The sequence below is a fragment of the Auxenochlorella protothecoides genome (genome assembly GCF_000733215.1).
Source record: "Auxenochlorella protothecoides strain 0710 unplaced genomic scaffold scaffold86, whole genome shotgun sequence".
NCBI classification, from domain to species: domain Eukaryota; kingdom Viridiplantae; phylum Chlorophyta; class Trebouxiophyceae; order Chlorellales; family Chlorellaceae; genus Auxenochlorella; species Auxenochlorella protothecoides.
Window position 1 is genome coordinate 166,795 of NW_011934467.1, and position 18,568 is coordinate 185,362.

Sequence of the window (18,568 nt, forward strand, 5' to 3'; positions counted from 1 at the left end):
GGGGGGGGCTGGGCTGAGCCTGTGCGGCGAGTCCGTGGCTGCAGGGCCCAGGTCGGGCGCCGCGCGCAGCCAGAGCCCCATCGAGCGCCTGGGCCAGCCAGCAGCTGCAAGACGAGGCGGCACACACCAAGGCGACCCGGTGGGACGGCTCGACACGCAAACCTCCTCCTTGCCCCCCACACTACTCCTTGGCCCCCACACTCCTCCTCGCCCCCCCGCACCCCTCCTCGCTCCCCACACCCCTCCACCACTCACCCACGACGTCGCGGTCGGGGGCGCCGGCGGTGGTGCCCACACCCCCCGTGTCCCGGGTGGGCTGGAGCAGGGCGGTGGCGGCCGCACACGCCCCCAGCAGCACGTCCCCGGGCCTGGCCAGCGAGGGCCGCCCCGCCCCGGGCAGCGCGTTGGAGTCCACCTCGGGGCTGGGCAGGGGGGCCTGCCCCGACAGCAGGCTCCCCTCGTGCCACTGCCCGGAAGCGCCGCCCAGCGACAACGGCACCCCTGCAAACACGGGAGGCGCCAGGGAGACAGGCAGGGCGGGTCCCAGGGGGGCTCCATGAGGGCCAGGGACTTGCTGCCTGGGGGCGACAGCCAGCGCGGCCGCCTGTGTTTCGTGATGAACGGGAAGAGGCGCGCGTGGGGCAGGCGCCAAGAGGTGCATGTGCTGTGGTAAAAACACCCACCTCCACAACAGCCGCAGTCCCCACTTTTTGAACATCACTTTGGACACCCAGTTGCAAGGCTTCCGAGTTGACAGCGTACCAGGCGTGCCCTGCCGGCCTCCCAGAGGACACCCACCAACCCCAGGAGACTCACCATGGCAGCGAGGAACTCGGAGCCATGGGCGGGGATGCCGGCAGGCTGTCCGGAGGCCTGACCCTCCGGCTGCGGTCGCGGAGGTGCGCCCCCCTCACTGCATGGTGTTGGACAGGGCTTCTGTTTGAGAGTGGGAGTACGCCCTGCTGCACATCTCCCTCCATTTCCCTTGGCGACCCGGCCTGAATGAACAGTTCCCACAGCCTCGCCACTCCAGGCGGCTGTCCCCATCTTCCTGTTGCGGGGCCACCACCAGACTGCCACCCACCCCCCGGCGCACCAGTTCTCACAGCCGTCACACTGGCAGATGTCGGGGTTGCACTTGACCCCGGCCTGGAAACACTCGCAGTACTTCTTCTGGCACTTGGACCTCTTGCAGCGGCAGCCCTTCTTGTGGCCCTCGCCGTTGAGCACCTGACATGGTTGGACAGCGGGGGCAGCGGCCCATGGAAGGCCTGTGGTGACATGCCCTTGGGACACTCGTACACCCCTCCCAACCCGACGACATCGAATGTGACGACAAGAAGGCCGGGGCGCCTCCCGACTAAGGCCTGGGCTTGCTCAGGCCTGACGCCTGCCAGTCGTGCACCTGACATTCAATCACCCCCCCTCCAGGACACGAAGCAACCCCCTCCCAGGCATCACCCCCATCCGCCCACCTTGGCCCTGAAGGCAGTGGGGTCTTTGGCCAGGACGGCGCTCCTGGCCTCCTGCACGGCATCGACCGCGTCTGCCGAATTGGAGCAGCCCAAGCAGCCGCAGCCCGGGCCACAGAAGCCGCCCGCCGCGAAGCAGTCGCAGTACATCTTCAGGCACTGGCTTCGCTTGCAGGAGCAGCGCTTGGCGGCCAGGGTCGGCTCGGTGAGCGGCCCGCCGCCGTCCAGGGCGCGGTCGCTGGGGAGGGGCCACGCCCTGACCGAGCCGGGCGCGCGGGGCCGGGATGGAGGCAGGGCCGCCTGATTCGCATGCTGGGAGCCGAACGAAGCCAGGGGCGTCGCGGCACCCAGCGCTGCCGCACGGCTGGCGGGGGAGAGGCCGGCGGCAAACGGCTCGTCCTGTGGTGGGTGCGAGTGGGGGTGCCGGGGGGGGGAGGGTCTGAGGCTGGGAGTGATGCATGCAACGCGCATCAGTGCAGCACAGATGGCAGTCTCGACAGGGACAAGGGGGCAGGACAGCAGGGCAAGTGCATCCTATCCACTTCCCCAGCGAAACCCCACCGCATCCTGGTACCTTGGCGACGATGGGGCTGCCCGTGACAGATGCGCCCGATCGAGCGGCCCGGCTCAGGAAGGCCAGGGCCTCGATGGCCATGGGAGTGGTGGCTGGGGGCTGAGCCCCGCCATCCTGCTCCCCAGGCCCCTGGGCGGCAGCCAAGGGTGTCGCTGGCAATCCCACCTGCAGGACGGGGTATGTGAGTGGGTGCCAGAGGTTCAAGAAGTACATCCAAGAGTTTGTTATCGCCCGACCATGAGAACTTCAGGCTGCTCCTGCAGGCATACTTACGCCCCAGGCACATACATCATGAGGGTGCCTTCTGTCCCAGGTACCTTCTACCAACCCTGCAACCATAATAGGCGCATAATTCAAGGTCGATCAGCGCACCGTGCAGAAGTTAGAGGGTGCCGCGGCAGACCGGACGGCGCTCCTCTGCTTGGTAGGCACCTTTACGAGTTTGCCGGCTGGACGGGTGGCGGAAAGAGGAATGGCCGAGGTCAGTCGATGATCGAGCGGGCTGGTGTGACGGACAGTCATTCGATGTCGTCGTCGCCACCCGATTGCCTCGCACCTTGTTCCCACGAAGCCGTTTGGGGGAGAGGAGCGGACTCCCGATTGCGTGCCGGCCTTGGCGCATCTCGAGGACCATCGAGCTGGCTCGATCTCTGGGACGCTGGGTCGGCGGGTGATGGGATGGCCGTTTCGCTCGCGTCATTCGAAGCCTGGCTGCCGTGCACGAGAGCCTCGAGGTCGGCGGTTGCCTTTTGCAATGCGAACAGGGGTGCTGGGGCTCCGGCGTAGTCCAGAGTGCCCGGGTGCAAGGTCTCCTACGAAGTGAGGTGATGGGAGGGGATCACGAAATCGGTTTGCCGACTACCCCAGCCGGCCCCCGGCAATGAGCAGGCGTAACGACCGTTGGACGATTGCCAGGCACGGGACCCCCCTCCTCGCACTCTGCCATGCACACGCCTTGAGGTTCTGTAGTCGCCGGAATACGTCCTCCAATGCCTCCTCCACGGTCACCCGTCCCATCACTGAGGTCCCAACAGACCCTCTCGGGACCCTGCCGCAGGCACCAGATCCTTCGTGCGGGGCTCTCCTTACGTCTCTTTGTCAAATCGGGTCTCCAGGTCAGCCTTCGCAGCTCGAGTTTGAATCGAAGTGGTGCGCAGGCATTGACAGAAAAAATTCGAACTTGGAGTCAAGTCGATGCTCCGCATGCTGTCCCTGGAGAGCGCGATCTCGGTAACATCCGACGCGATGCGCGATCAACACGCAGCGGCTTGTGGAGTGCCTTGCCTCGGAAGCCCTTATGTATACCTTCCAGTTATAGTATAGGAACGGTGCCGAGCAGTCCTCACCCGCCATGTGAGTCATCAGGCCCCAAGGGCTGACTGGGTGGTTGCTGGAATGGGGTCCCAGCAACTGATCACAGCGGTGTGCACCGTGATTTTCGATCTGGATCAGGGACAGAAGATCGAGAGTCTGCACCCCCCTGCGTCTCTGAGTGAGGGCGATCAGCAGCGGGTCGCCTACCATGCATTCCCAGTGAGACCTGGGGACGAGGAGGGACATGCATTGCTGATGTCCTGGGCACTTTACAATGGATGCACAGGCCTGGTGTGCCCAGAGCCATGTCGGCTTCACCCCATCCCTCAACAGCCTCGAGTTGCCCACGCCACCCGCCTCACCCGCAGGACTCCACCGCCCAGAAGCAGCTGGCGCCCGCCTCCATCCGCGACTCAAGCTTCTTCTTCCGCCTGCCGCGCCGGGGAAGCTCGCTGTACGGCTTCGTCTTCTGCCGCCAGCGCCAGGACGAAGCGCTGCGCCGCGGTGCGGAGCAGCGCAGCTTTGTGGTGCTGTCTCCCCTCCCCCTGCATGCGCTGTGGACCGCGCTGGCCTGCGCCGCCGGCCCCGTCTGCCTCGCATACGGCCCACACGCCGTCGTGGACGTGAGCGCGCTGGGGGTGCACTCTCGCCGAGCAGCAGCGGTGGACTGCGTTCCTTGGGGGCAGATGCGTGGGTGTGGGGCAGGCTGCAAAGTGGCCGCCAGCGCGGATTTCCCCAGGCAGACTCAGTTTGTGAGGCTCCTTGTCGGACCCCTGCGTCGTGGCTCTGTCGGAGGCCTGGAGTATCCGTCCATCTTCCCTTTCCCGCCCCCCCCTCCCTCCAGGTGTACGAGGCGGCGCTTGTCTTCCCCATCGCGCTGCCTCTGGCAGACCGCGAGGCGCAGGTCTGGATCCGGGGCCAGCAGCTGACGCTGGCCCTGCCTGACCCCGCCACCATCCCTGGCACAGCGGCCACACAGACGCTGGACCCGGGCACCGGCCTGCCCCAGGCCCTGCTGGCGGACAGCCACAAGCTCACCGCCGGCCCCTACTCCCACGTGCGCGGCAGGGATGACGGGGAGGGAAGGGAGGTCGTGCTGGGGAGGGTGTACACCATGAGCCACAGCCCATGGGTGTGATGGGCCGGGACATGGGCAAGTGGCTGCAGCAATTACGAGCATGACACTGCTCCGCAGGAGTTGGCTGAGCTCTATTGGGTATGGATCTGGTCCACCCTGTGCAGTCGCAGACATCCTGCAAGCCTGCCTGATTGTCCCTGCAGAGCGGTTGTGCACTGGGCGAACCATGGGATACCATCTCAGCTCACCATCATGAATCGGTCCATTCAAGCCCTGCTCTGCAGGTGGATGTGTACTCTGCGTTGCAGCCTGTGCTGCAACACCTGTGGACGCTCTGGGAGCTGCTGGTGTTGGGGAGGAGGCTGGCCGTCATCGGCGCCAGCCCAGGTGCAAAACCTGCTGGGATTGGTCGGGTGCAAATGGGTCTGGGCAAACGGGGTGTGGCTCTGCAAAGCTGGCTTGATAGAGTGAATGCTGGCGCTTTCCCGTTTCACTCCTTCCTGGGCATCTGCATCACCTCGGAGTAGCTCAGTTTCCAGCCCAATGGGACCCCCCCCTCCTTGACTGTAAGCCCTCCAAACTCGCACACTCTCCCGACACGCCCACTCCCCCCAAACCCACGGAGCGTGCAGGCGTGTGCTCGGAGGGCATCGCCGCCCTCCTCTCGCTCCTGAGCCCCCTGCCGTACGCCGGGGATGTGCGGCCCTACCTTACCATCCAGGACCCCGGTTTCGCGGCCCTCACCTGCCAGGGCAGCGGCGCGGCTCCCGGAGCGCCGCAGACCGGTGCGGAGGGAGACGGCGCGTCGGGGGCTCAGCCCGAGGGCGCCCCCACCCTGGTGGGCGTCACCAACCTCTACTTCCTCAAGGGCCTCCCCGCCTGGCCCAACACGGTGGCCCTGGGCTGGGGCGGGGGGGAGGCGTCGGGGGCGCAGACGGCCGCCGCGGCGCCGTGGGCGCCGCGGCGCCTGGCGCGCGCCGCCGCGGGCCGCCTCGCCAGCCTCGTCTCGCGCCCCTCCGCGGCGGGCGCGCTGCTGGGCGCCCCAGCGCCCAGCGACGGCGCGTGGCTGGCCCCGGGGTCCGGCGCCAGGGCCCAGCGGGGCGTGCTGGGCGCGCTGGTCGAGGTGCCGGCGCCCAGCCTGGCCCTGGGCCCGGAGCGGGGCAGGCGCCTGGCGGCCGCCAACTCCGCAGTCCTGCGCCGGCACTTCCAGGAGCTGACGCGCGCCCTCCTCTTCCCCCTGCTCCCCTGCATCACTCCCGCGCCGCGCCCAGGGCAAGGTGGGAGGCTTTGATGATTTTGGTAGCGGGGCTGCTGCCTGAGTGCGTTGCCGGGAGCCTTGCATTCCCTGGGGCACCTTTCCATAACCGGGCGTCCTGGTTGCCACTGTGCAAACATGGCTCGACACCCTGTTGAAGCCCATTGTGTGAAGCCCTTTCCAAAAACCACTGCAAAGCACGGCCGCCCATCAATGCCACTCCACATTACACACAGGCTCGCCCGGTCCTGGAGACAGAGGCCCACCAGACTTTGACCCTGGCAGGGTACTCGCCGACCTGGCAGACCCCAGCGGCACCATCCCAGACCCCCTCGTCCAGGTTTTTGGCACGCGGGCCAGGGTGGTGGCGTTCTACGCCCGCTTCCTAGCAAGCCGCAACTGCAGGGCCTGGGTGGAGCAGCGCCAGGCGGACGCCAGGGCGTGGCAGGTGAGGCGCATGCTTGGGGGTGAGTTCTGGGTGACAGCGAGGAGGCGACGTGGGGGTGGCGGTGGCTGCAGCCTGAGCATTCGGCCTCAAACAACAACCACACGTCACCGGGCCTCCTCTGCGACACCCAGGAGACATCGCTGCCCGAGGAGGCGACGAGCTGGAGCCACGTCAGCGGCGTATGAGTGAGAAAACTTGGAGGGACCTCACCCCTCCCTGGGCGCCCTAGCACCTTGCGGCCGGGCGATGGGGATGCACAGAGGCTCGGCCCATGCTCCATAGAATACCCCATTTCCTCGCACCCATGCAACAGGCTGGGCACGCATACAATCATGTTACAGTGAGTCAGTCAGTGGGGTGCAGCACATCGCTGCACAGAACAATCCCACAGCGGCCTGGAGTGGGCATCCGCGCTGTCTGCCTCCAGCCAGGGCTTTGCTAGCGTGCTCGTGCGTGCCCGGGCGTGTGCACCACAGGCACGATGGTTGGTGTGCACGAGTGCGAGCGGCGAGGAAGAGTGGCCATACTCTTATGGGCGTCACGCTTTAGCCTCATACCGATGTTCGGATGCAGATAGCTGGAAAGTCATGGGCAGTGGCCCTCCCCACCTGCGAGACCTCTGGCATGAGGACCCGCAGAGGGGGCGTCACAAGATCAGGAGGATGGAAGCTGCCGCCGCGGCCCCCGCGGCCAGACCCCAGGCGCCGGCCTGCAAGGTCGGCGATCCTGAGAGTGAGAGTCCAGCATCAGAGAGGAGTTTCAATGACAGTCCCAGCCCTATCCATGGCCCACCCACCTTCTGGCTGGAGGAGGGGGGAGGCGGGCTGGCCGCCGGCTCCCCAAATGCGGAGGCCGCGGTAGGGGCTGCCCCAGTACCCGGACTCCGGCCGGCGGCGGGTGACACAGTAGAGGTCGCCCCGATGACAGTGGGCGAGGCACCACTTGTCACGGCGGCAGGTGGAGCGACACTGGCTGCGCCAGATGGCGACGCTGCGGGTGGAGGGGGGCTGCCGGCCGCCTGCTTTGAGGGGGAGCTGGGCGTGGCACAGGCACATGAGTGGCTCAGGGCCCCGGAGCTCGAGTCGCACTCAAAGTCGACTGCAAAGGGGGAGAGGGGGATGCAGGTTGTGAGCGCTGGACTGGTACGCTGGACCGTGCTCAGAGCTTATACGGGGGGCGGAAGATCATGGAGACACCCTGGCACCCACATTCCTTCTGTTTCCATTCATTTCCCACATCCCATCCTCACTCTTGGAGTCGGCCGGACATTGCTCCTCACAGAGGCTTCTCAGCTCAGTGCATTGGGCGGACTCACTGGAGGTGGTGAGGAGGGGAGGCGGGGGGGACACCGAAGGGACTGACGCAGGAGGTGGAGGGCTGGGGGGACTGGGGCTGGGCGTGGTGGAGGTAGCGCAAGCACATGACTGGGAGATGGAGCCGCTTTCCTCCTGGCACTTGAAGTCCGACACGCTTCCCGCCGGACAGCTAGCCGCGCACTGCAGACAACGTTGGTGGGCAGGGCATGAGTGGACATGCATCCATTCCATTGATCAGTGCATGCCATTAGAAGGTGCATCGAGGGGCTGTCCGGTGCAACGCACCTGTTGCTTGGCCTGCGCACAGGTCAGTGCCATGGCGGAAGGGATGAGCAGGGCGAGTGCTGCCACCAGGGCGGCAATGCAGGTCCTCCGCATTTTGTAAAATTTAAAGGAAACTGAGATTCTAGAATGTATCAGTAATGTCTTTCTCTCGTGCGAAGCCTTGTGTACCGGGCTATATGCGAAACACGACTTTCGCCTACACGCTTTCGGCTGGTCTCCATGCCTTCCACATGTCCCGAACGCGGTTGAGCTTGCCCATATTTTCTGTCTGTTCGCATGCCTGCCTTGTTGTCCACACTTAATCATAGTATTTTTAAATCTTGCTTTAAGAACATCTCTACCTTGCGAAGTGTGAGTTGAGGACACACTCGCAGCGACACCTGTGCGTCCTACACTCTTCCGGCATGTCGAAACTTCGCTGTGCTTCACCAGGCATGCAGCCAGGGAACACGGCATGCGCGCTGCCGTGAAATCACAGTTTATTTATAGCTGCTGCACACCCCTTTCCCAAGGTGCTCGGACCAATTTTCGCACCGCTCACGGCTTGTTGTAGCAGGCATGCGCATTTCAAAGTACATTCCCTTCGTATCCGGACGGGGCACCAACTGCGCGGTGTCGCTTATATCCTGTGTCTGAAGAGGAACTTGACTGGCTACAAGGGCTATGATCTTGCCTAGAGTCAGCCCGGAAACGTCTGCTTCGGAGGTTTGCATTCGCGATGACGTAGAAGTCGAGGGAAGAGGTATGAACCCGAGGGAAGCATGATAAGAGCCCGGCGCGTGGCATCTTCGACTACATGCAGCCTCTTTCGAGAACAGTATCCGAAACGTTAACCTCCCAACGACATTTATACCTGTCGCAGAATCTTTCCTCATTGCGGCATTCCCGATGACGTCTGCTAAGCAGCTCTGCCGGGCCGGCCTGCTCGTATGCCTCGTCCTCCTGCTGGCTCAGCAGGCATCTGCGGCCTACGAGTCCCCCTTCTGCGCTGCCCAGAACGCCACATGCTACGAGGGCTGCCCTGTTGGAGAAGTGGACTTCCAGTGCGATGACAGTGGCCCCGGATCGCAGTCCATCTCCTGCACATGCCAGAACGGTTCCGGGCGCGGTTCCTCGTCTGCCTCTGCAACATCCTCGTCGTCGTCGCCCTCCCCATCGAGCTCGACGTCGACTTCCGGTAGAAGCTATGCGTGGTGGAATGAGGAGAGAGAGAACGCTGGAGGCCGTCGCTAATGTAGGTTGCTGTTTTCGAATTTGGGGGTCGGGCGGTGCATGCAGCTTCGGCTTTGGGCTGATTCCGTTCCACACATTCGATTCTGCCTCTTGCAGGGTGAGGAGGCCACGGCAAAATCAGGGCCAGAGCGCTTGGACCCTTAAAGAGCACACTTTCGACCAAGACTGATGATGTAAGCACACCCTCCATCCTGAATTTTCTCCATTTTGTGAATATTTGATGTAACTGCCGAACAGCCGATCAAATTCGAGGCATGGGCTGGATGTCTTTGCAGTATGCTGTATCCTTGACCGCAAATGAGTGCCAATGAATAGAGTTTATGATGGTGATATTACCAGTGGATATGAACAGACCTCATTATGTTGCTGCACTTTCATTCCATCCGTTTCCACCCTCTATCCCCGCAGACTTGTCCTAGAGGACCAACACAGATACTCAAAGAATTTCTCCCCGTTCCCTCGCTCAGATGAATGATCGAATGAAACTCGCATGATCTGAATTGCAGCATGTCAGCAATGTGTAGCGGTTGGTGACGCCCAATGCCAAGGTCTGGGGGACGGAGTCTTGGGGTGTACGGGTGTCGAGACCGCCACAAGGTACGCGCGCGATAAGCAGCATGCGCGCCCCACAGGGCCAGACTGTGAAGTACTCCAAGAATGCACCCCAGCAGGGGTCGACATATAAATATTGACGGTGAACCTATCCGGATCAAATGCTGTGGGAGACTCCGGGGTGTAGTGGCAGTAGTAGGGTTTCACCGGCCCCTGACACTCACTTCCAGGACCTCCAAGGCGAGCATAGTGCCTGCTATGAGTCCATCGTTCCACCGCGCGAATAGTGTTTCACGCTGACGGGTGGTGAATGGCACCTTCCTCCACCTTGTGGGCGTCGCAACGCAGCCAGACAGGGTCACAGCGGGTGGGGGACTACCTCCTGGGGCGCACCATCGGCGAGGTGCGCTGGTGTCGCACGCGCCGATACCCTTTCAGGCATACCGAGCAACGAGGGGCATTATCTCTTGCGAAGAAAGCGTGCGCATCGCCCCAGTCGGGTGTGTAAACCCCAAAGTCCCCACCCACCCTCCATCGCCTGCATCAGGGCGCCGACTCCAGGGTGGTCTACGCCCAGCACGTGGACACGGGCCTCAAGGTGGCCATCAAGGTGCTGGACAAGGAGGCGCTGCTGACGCGCGGCGGCGCTGCCCGCTTCCCGCGTGAGGTGGCCGCGCTGCGCCGCCTGCGCCACCCCCACGCCGTGACCCTGCTGGGCGTCCTTTCCTCCCCCTCCACGCTCTACATGGTCATGGAGCTGGTGGCGGGGGGCGACCTGTACGACCGCATCGCGGGGGAGGGACCCCTGAAGGTGGGTTGGGGAACCAGGAGGTTGAGAGGGAGAGGCATTGCCCGAGAAGATGCGCCCGGGCGCATATACATGTGCTGACTCGGATGTCATTACCTGGTGCCCCTGCTCCTCACACGCAGGAGGCGGAGGCGCGGCGTCTCTTCTGCCAGCTGCTCAGCGCCCTGGGTGCCTGCCACGCGGCGGGCGTCTTCCACCGCGACATCAAGCCCGAGAACGTGCTGCTGACGGAGGGCGGGGACGCCAAGCTGGCAGACTTTGGGCTGGGGTGTGTCGCCGGGGCGCAGGACCTCCTCAGGACGGCCTGCGGGACCATGCAGTACACCGCCCCGGAGGTACTGCGGGACAAAGGGTACCACGGCGGGCCATCGGACCTCTGGTCCCTTGGTGAGTTGGGGATTGGGTGGGGGCAGAGTGGACTGGGGCCTGTGCAAGGTGCCAAGCATGGTGGTAGGAATGGATTAGGAATGCGTGCCAGGGAGCTTCCTCCCATGTGGCAAGGCGCCATGCCGGATGCCGCCGCTTGGTGGGCCGCTCCACCTCCTGTAAGCCCCCTCCCCCCATATAACAATGAAGCCAATCAAGGCGTGGTGCTGTTCGTGATGCTGACGGGGGAGCTGCCGTTCGACGCCGACACGCCCCTGGCTCTGATGCAGTGCATCGCGGCCGCCGACTACTCCCTGCCGCCGACGGTGAGCGCGGCGGCGGCGGCCACGCTGCGCGCCATGCTGTGCCCCGACCCGGCGGCTCGGGCGGGGATCGAAGAGGTGTGGGACATGGACTGGGTCGCCGCATGGCAGGGCGATGCGCCAGGCGAGGCGGCGCGGGCGCGCTGGGGAGCCGACCTGTGTCCCGAGGCTCAGGCGGCCGAGGCCTTGCTGGAGCCGGGGTCTGACTCGGCGTCGGGCATCGAGGAAGTGTCCGAGCCTGGCAGCCCCGTGGTGGGTCGGTGATGCTGGGGAAGACCGGGCGGTGGACCAAGGGGCTTCAGGGGGATAAGAGGTCGCACGGCAGGATTGCTCAGTGATCGCCGAGCCACACAGGGATCACTATTGTCGACCAGCCACGAGCATGCACATGGCAATGCCTGCCCACAGAACCAGATCCACTTCACAGCCCGGCAGCTCCCGGAATGACACCCAACCTACGCAAGCCTAATCTTCACCCTCACCCCCAATCGCATCGCCATCCACGCAGATGGGTGGCAGCCACCCCTTGCTGGCCGGGCCCTTCCATATGAATGCCTTCCAGCTGCTGCGCGCCAACCTGGACATCTCCGCCATCTTCGAGGGCAGGCAGGACGTGGTCAAGCGCCGCACCCGCCTCACCTGCGGGCCTCACCTGGGGGGCATCCTCCACCGCATCCAAGCCGCCGTGGAGGGAGTGGGCGGCCATGTGGCACGCCGTAGTCCCAACTGGTGAGGCAGCGGGGGGGTGGGGGTGTTGCCAGCGGAGACTTCAGGCTGCGCCGGGCCTGCACCTCCACGCAAGCCCACCTCAGCCCACGTCCTGGCTTTCTCCAAGACAAAAAGGATGCGGCAACCACCAGTCTCTGTCCTGCCAACAAGCAATCACCCCCCCAAACCCCTGTGCAGCCTCAGCATGTCGGTGCCCATCCCAGCTGGCATCCTCACTGTGCGGTTAGATGCCCACATGCTGGTGCCGGGCAAACATCTGCTGGACATCTCCCGTGTCTCTGGGCCCGCCCCCGCCTTTTACAAATGGCAAGTCGGGAGGGGTGTTAGTGCGCCTGCAGAGAGGACAATGCAGAGCCAGGGAGGGTGCGGGGCAGGGGGTCGACACCGGAGGGTGGGCAGCGCTGCGCATTGTCTTGGTGCCCATGACACTTCCTGCCCGTCGTACCACCCTCGCCTGCCTGCTCCTTGATTCTGCACCGCGCAGGTATGCTCGCCTTGTCGCCCAGCTGCGGCCCTTCATCCTCCAAGCAAAGCCTCTTGTGAGTTTGCTGTTCTGCAGTGCAATGAATCGAGGCACCTCTGGACCAGATTCCGTGCGCATGCTTTCGCAGTCGGCTTAGAGGAGGACCTTGCTCCGGGGAATTGGACTCTCTGCCTCTCCACCCCTGCACGGCACCTGCTGAATCAGTCATCGATCCCCGCCCCGAATGTCCTCCCTCATTTCTCAACCCCAGGCAGTGGGTTCGTCCCAGGCCCTGGCCGCCTTCAGGGTGATCAACCAGGGGCTGGACCTGGGCTCCCTCTTTGCGCCCAGCACCCACTTCCAGTCTCACCTGCGGGCCTCACCTGGGGGGCATCCTCCACCGCATCCAAGCCGCCGTGGAGGGAGTGGGCGGCCATGTGGCACGCCGTAGTCCCAACTGGTGAGGCAGCGGGGGGGTGGGGGTGTTGCCAGCGGAGACTTCAGGCTGGGCCGGGCCTGCACCTCCACGCAAGCCCACCTCAGCCCACGTCCTGGCTTTCTCCAAGACAAAAAGGATGCGGCAACCACCAGTCTCTGTTCTGCCAACAAGCAATCACCCCCCCAAACCCCTCGTGCAGCCTCTGCATGTCGGTGCCCATCCCAGCTGGCATCCTCACCGTGCGGTTAGATGCCCACATGCTGGTGCCGGGCAAACATCTGCTGGACATCTCCCGTGTCTCTGGGCCCGCCCCCGCCTTTTACAAATGGCAAGTCGGGAGGGGTGTTAGTGCGCCTGCAGAGAGGACAATGCAGAGCCAGGGAGGGTGCGGGGCAGGGGGTCGACACCGGAGGGTGGGCAGCGCTGCGCATTGTCTTGGTGCCCATGACACTTCCTGCCCGTCGTACCACCCTCGCCTGCCTGCTCCTTGATTCTGCACCGCGCAGGTATGCTCGCCTTGTCGCCCAGCTGCGGCCCTTCATCCTCCAAGCAAAGCCTCTTGTGAGTTTGCTGTTCTGCAGTGCAATGAAACGAGGCACCTCTGGACCAGATTCCGTGCGCATGCTTTCGCAGTCGGCTTAGAGGAGGACCTTGCTCCGGGGAATTGGACTCTCTGCCTCTCCACCCCTGCACGGCACCTGCTGAATCAGTCATCGATCCCCGCCCCGAATGTCCTCCCTCATTTCTCAACCCCAGGCAGTGGGTTCGTCCCAGGCCCTGGCCGCCTTCAGGGTGATCAACCAGGGGCTGGACCTGGGCTCCCTCTTTGCGCCCAGCACCCACTTCCAGTTCACCAGCAGGGAGGGTGCCGACACCATCCTGGATAGCGTGCGCAGCGTGGCGAGCGACCTCGGCTGTGCCGTGCATGGCGCACACGATGACAGGTGGGGCACAAGTCAGGGTGCCTGGCAGCAGTCGGCCTTGCCTGGGAGGCAGTGGAACTTTTGCTTACTGGGCACCCCAGTAGAGAGGCTGTCGTCAATACACCCATACCGTCGCAACACCAGGACTGAATACATGGGGCCCTGCTGTCCACCCAAATCGGGCACAATTGCTGCACCCTCTTTCGAACTTCGAGCACGCCCTACCTTTCCGCAGTCTCACGCTGGAGCGGAGGACGGGAGGGGCCAATGAGGCGCCTCTCAGCCTGCGCTTCCAGGTCCTGGGGGTGCTTCCAGATCTCCAGGTGTGCCAGGTCAGCATGCTGGAGGGGGCTCCTACCGAGTTCCAGCACCTGCGGGCTGACCTAGTTTGCGGCCTGTCAGGCATCATGACGGCATCTTCTGGGAAGAAGGGCCACCCGTGAGGCAGGTGTGGATCATTTCCAGCTCTGAAGCGTCACCTCCTCGTCAAACCGCAGCCCATTTACAACAGCCCTGTTTCTTCTCACATCAAGATTTTTTCAATTCTATGCACCATGGTCAACCTGAAGCATGGTCCCTTGTACCTTATTACTCCAGCATGAAAGATAATATCAAGACACCCAAGGTACTGGGGTATACCATGTGCTTCTGGAGGCGCGAAGTTTTATAAGAGGAAATAGTTAAGTCTTGTTTGTTTGTCAACTCCAAGGACGAGCCCTGAATGGGATAAACTCCTTCAAACCACGTGAGCCAGACACTCCATCATCCAGACCCTCCGATTCTGCCACCACCCCAGGAACACCACACACCATCGCCAGAAATTAATTCTTTGTGGCGAATTCTCATTGCAGTTGGTAGTATATTCTCCCGAGAGTGCTCCGTGCAGGCCACGACCTCAGTCCCACCAAGCACGGGACAAGATGGGCTCCGGCACTCGCGCCTGACCCCCTCGATACCCATCACCCCTTTCCCCCGCCCCCCAGCACATCTTCACCATGCTGGGGACATCTCAATTGGGACGCATGTCCCTCGGCAGCGAGCTGGCCTCCAGCGGCGCTCGCCTGGGCCTGTCCCTGAACGGGAAGTTCCTGCCGTCCAGCAGCGGGCCCCGGTCCAGCAGCACTCGCGCCCCCCCGCCCGGCCGCATGCTGAGCCTGGCCATCGACCTGGACCCCCGGCACGCCCCTCTGGCCCGGGCTCCGCCCCTGGTCCAGCCCCAGGACCCGAAGGCCCGGCGGCGTAGCATGGACCGCGACACCCCCCCTGCCCCCCCTTCCCGCCCCTCCGACGCACCGCTCCCCCCCTGCATCACCGCGCTGCTGGATCCGGCCTGCGATCCCGCCCTGCCCCCGCCCGGGTCGCTGGCGCTGACCCCTGCCCACAACCGCGAGCTGGACAAGCTGGTGGCGCAGCTGGGGCGGGGCCGGGCCACCTGGCGCCGCGCACTGGCGCTGCTGGACTGGCTGCGGGCGGGCGGGCATGCGCCAGACGACCGCCTGTGCACCACGCTCATCCGCGTGGCCGCGCAGCACGGCGAGGCGGGCGAGGCGCTGGCCATCTACGACTGGATGCGGCGGCCACGGCGCGAGGGCGGCGCGGGCCTGGCCGCCACGGTGTACACCTACACCGCCGCGGCGCGCGCCGCGCTGGCCGGCGGCATGCTGCACCGCGCTCTGGCGGTGTGGGACGACGCGGCGGCCGACCCGGGGTGTGCACCGGATTGCCGCCTGGCCACCACGCTGATCGAGGTCTGCGCCCGCACTGGCGACGCGGACCGCGCGTTGGGCGTCTACGCGCGCATGCTGGCCGCGCCGCGCGGCTCGCGCCTGGAGCCCAGCGTGCACGCCTTCACCGCCACCATGCGCGCGGTTGCGGAGGGCGGCCGTGCAGGCGAGGCGCTGGCCATCTGGGCCGACATGCAGCGCCTGGGCTGCAAGCCCACGGGTGAGGTTGGATTAATGGTGGTGATGTGTGTCTGTGTGAGTGTGTGTGTGTGTGTGCTTGGGGTGGGTTTGTGGGTGGGGAGGGGCTCCCCATAGGTGGCTCTGGCGCGTCTGCTTCCTACAACAGATGTTGTGGCTCCCACATCAGTCATACAAGTTGGTTTCAGAGGGAGTCGTGGAGGCTGGTGATGCTGGACCCTGGTTGCGTTTATCATTCCCCCCGGTCTCACCCCCCACCGCCCTCCAATCACACAAACGAAGGCCACGCGTACGCCGCCGTCATCTCCGCCTGCGCGGCGGGGGGCGAGTGGGAGCGCGCGGTGGGCCTGTTTGACGAGATGCTGGCCGCCCGCATCCGCCCCGATGTCGTGTCCTGCACCGCCCTGGTCGCGGCGCTGGGCGCAGCGGGGCAGCCGCGCCGCGCGGAGGGCGTGGTGCGCTGGATGGCGCGCGCCGAGGTGCGGCCCAACGTGCGCACCTACACCGCGCTGCTGGCTGCCCACGCCGGCGTCGGCGACTGGGACCGCGCGCTGGGCCTGCTGCGCGAGTTGCGCGCCGGGCACCACGGCCCGGGGCTGGAGCCCAATGCCTACACGTACTCCGCACTGCTCAAGGCGGCGGGGGAGCAAGGGGAGGTGGGCCTGGCGGAGACCCTGTTTGAGGGGTTGGAGCTGGAGGCGAGGCTGGACGCCGCGAAGCAGGCGGCGCTGGGTGCGCTGCGCCCTGATGAGGGGACCTGGGACGAGGGACTGGAGGGAGAGGGCCTGTTCGAGGCCCTGGAGACCGCGGCGGCGATGGGGGCTGCGCCAACGGCGAAAGCCAGCGCTGTGATCGCTGGCCCGCTCGAGTCCGCTTCCGCCTGGCGATCGCCTGGCGTGCACGATGCACTCACCGTTCCAGAGTCCAGCTCTTCAGACCCAGACCTCGACGCCTCGCACGCGGCCGCACTGGCGGTGGCTGCGGTGGCGGTGGCGCGGCCCGCGGCGTCGCCGACCGCTTGCGCCGACCCCCAGCTGGAGCGCCTGCTGTGCACGCAGCTGGGGCCGGCCCTGGGGGGTGTTGACGGCGCCGCCTCCTCCACGCCCCGCTCGGGGCCCCGGGGGCCAGGAGCGGGCGCGGAGGAGGCCTCGGCGCGAGGGGCGCGGGGAGCGGGCGATCATGCAGTGCCCACAACAGCAAACTGCAAGCCTTTGCTTGCTGTCTCGGGGGTGCCCATCAGCAGCAGCCCGTTTCCGTCGGCAGCAACACCATCCGACGGCCCGCAGCCGTCCCTGCGCCTGGCGGCGGCCGCTGCGGCCGCGTGGGGCGTGGCTTCGCTGGATGCGCGCGGCGCGGCCTGGGGCGCCGGCGACGACTACGGCTCCATCGCGGATGGAGGGACTCCAGCCCTCGCAGGGACCGCCGCCGCCTCGGGAGGGCGCGATGTGCCCTCCGCGCCCCACGGCAGCCCGGCCAGCGTGCTGCCCGCCTCGCCGCCGCCGTCGGGCTGGTCCGGTGGCGGCGCCGAGGCCGACCGCGCGCCGCGGTCCGCTCCGCCGGCCGTCAACCACGTGGTCTGCGGCGCGATGATGTCGGTGTATGAGCGCGCGGGGCGCGCGGGCGAGGCGGTGGGCATGCTGCGCCGCGCGCGCGCGCTGGGCGTGCGCCCCAACACCGTCATGCTGAACACCGCGCTGTCGGCGCTGGGCAAGGCGGGGCGCGTGGACGAAGCGCGCGCACTGTTTGCCCGCATCCCGGACCCCGACGCCGCCAGCTACGAGACGCTGGTGGCGGCGCTGGGCGCGCGCGGGCTGGCGGCCGAGGCTGAGGCCACGGTGGCGGCCATGCGCGCCGCAGGGCATGCACCGCGCCACTATGCCTACTGCGGCCTCGTCGCCGCGCACGGCGTGGCGGGGGACTGGCGCGCCGCGCTGGCCGTGCGGCGGCGCATGGCGCAGGAGGGGCTGCAGCCCAATGTTCACGTCTACAATGCGCTGCTGGGTGAGCGAGTTTGGTGTTGGGTTCTTGTTTCTTTTTGTTCCTTAGGAGGGGGGAAGGGGATTTTGAGAGGGGGGTGGACGCGGCATTATGAGGGGTGTGGACGCGGGAGAGACTGGCCACCCTCTGTCGGGACGCATGCGCTTGAGAGGGTGCTTTGTCTTCCTCCAGGCGGAGTCTGGATCCCTCCTCGCTGACATCCAACCACGCCACTCCATGATCCAGGTGTGTGCAACCAGGCGGGGCAGTGGGACGCCTCCCTGGCGCTTGTGCGGGAGATGCGGGGGGCAGACATTCAGGGCAACCTCACCACGGCCCAGGCAAGACCACATGGGGTCGTGCAGGGCCTGGCGCGAGGCCCTGGGGTGGCAATCAGGGGGGAGGGAGGTGTGCGAGGCCCGCACAAGCATTGCTTCAGGTCGGTGTGATGCCCAGCAACTTCACATTCACGCTCCACATCCCACCCACAGCTGCTCGAGGCGACGGGGCGTGGTGGCGCGGGGTCTGTCGACCGCCAGGCTGCCCTGGCCGCCGCCCTGTCGGCCACCGTGGGAGCAGCGGGAGTGGCGCTCATGCAGACTGGCTTCATCTGATCAGTCGACTGTGGAAGAGGATGAATGGAAAAGAGGAGACCTTGACTTCCCCCCGCCGCCTCTCTGAGCACCTCACCTGATGCCCGCTCTCAAGCTGCAACTGGGGCTCAATGCACGATGACCCACAAGTCACCCCACGCTGGATCCGATCCTACACGTCATGGAATGCCTTCCCTCCAGATGGGCAGGGGGCCGCATGACCTCCTGCCATCGACCTTTGGGGCTGCTTTGCCCTCACCAGCGCCGTCCCTCAATAAACTCTCAGCCCTTTCTCCTGGCCGTTGTCCTGGGGTGCTCCATACGAGTTTCCCCCTGCGCCGGCGCAACCCCTCAACCCTCCTCTGACTGGAACCCGGACTGTTGCTGCAGTTGTCACGCTTTCTTCCCGTGCCCTGGCCCTGCACTCTGTTGGCCCTGCACTGTTTCGACCGACCCCCACTCCCCTCCTCTGCAACATGCTCAGAAAGACACTCACAA

The 18,568-nt window shown here is 65.4% G+C and overlaps 5 protein-coding genes across 5 annotated transcripts in view; 3 read left to right on the plus strand and 2 right to left on the minus strand.

The window, feature by feature from the left end:
* The window catches only part of F751_6334 (Lin-54-like protein), a gene marked incomplete at both ends in the record, with an annotated part of 4,628 nt that extends 2,501 nt beyond the window's left edge, over window positions 1–2,127 (minus strand). Inside the window, 5 exons of the mRNA XM_011403558.1 lie at window positions 256–604; window positions 817–913; window positions 1,097–1,230; window positions 1,476–1,871; window positions 2,047–2,127. Of these exons, the coding sequence (XP_011401860.1) occupies window positions 256–604; window positions 817–913; window positions 1,097–1,230; window positions 1,476–1,871; window positions 2,047–2,127 (1,057 nt within the window). The remainder of the gene's footprint in view (window positions 1–255; window positions 605–816; window positions 914–1,096; window positions 1,231–1,475; window positions 1,872–2,046) is intronic.
* A 1,314-nt stretch (window positions 2,128–3,441) lies between these two features.
* F751_6335 (DENND6-like protein) lies at window positions 3,442–6,326 on the plus strand (the record flags this gene model as incomplete). The annotated part of the gene is made up of 7 exons (XM_011403559.1): window positions 3,442–3,579; window positions 3,729–3,983; window positions 4,205–4,492; window positions 4,723–4,825; window positions 5,071–5,715; window positions 5,930–6,141; window positions 6,273–6,326. 7 exons carry the CDS (start codon window positions 3,442–3,444, stop codon window positions 6,324–6,326), a joined length of 1,695 nt encoding a protein of 564 aa, XP_011401861.1.
* Window positions 3,461–3,667, minus strand: F751_6336 (hypothetical protein; the record flags this gene model as incomplete). The annotated part of the gene is made up of 1 exon (XM_011403560.1): window positions 3,461–3,667. The coding sequence occupies one exon, from the start codon at window positions 3,665–3,667 to the stop codon at window positions 3,461–3,463; it is 207 nt and encodes a 68-aa protein (XP_011401862.1).
* Window positions 6,327–9,837: 3,511 nt separating the features above from the next.
* Window positions 9,838–14,021, plus strand: F751_6337 (CBL-interacting serine/threonine-protein kinase 23; the record flags this gene model as incomplete). The annotated part of the gene is made up of 10 exons (XM_011403561.1): window positions 9,838–9,930; window positions 10,075–10,338; window positions 10,458–10,722; window positions 10,912–11,276; window positions 11,533–11,753; window positions 11,931–12,063; window positions 12,488–12,579; window positions 12,855–12,987; window positions 13,412–13,599; window positions 13,814–14,021. The coding sequence occupies 10 exons, from the start codon at window positions 9,838–9,840 to the stop codon at window positions 14,019–14,021; spliced, it is 1,962 nt and encodes a 653-aa protein (XP_011401863.1).
* Window positions 14,022–14,822: 801 nt separating this feature from the next.
* Window positions 14,823–18,091, plus strand: F751_6338 (Pentatricopeptide repeat-containing protein; the record flags this gene model as incomplete). The annotated part of the gene is made up of 4 exons (XM_011403562.1): window positions 14,823–15,522; window positions 15,783–17,501; window positions 17,724–17,863; window positions 17,969–18,091. The coding sequence occupies 4 exons, from the start codon at window positions 14,823–14,825 to the stop codon at window positions 18,089–18,091; spliced, it is 2,682 nt and encodes an 893-aa protein (XP_011401864.1).
* Window positions 18,092–18,568: the final 477 nt, after the last annotated feature.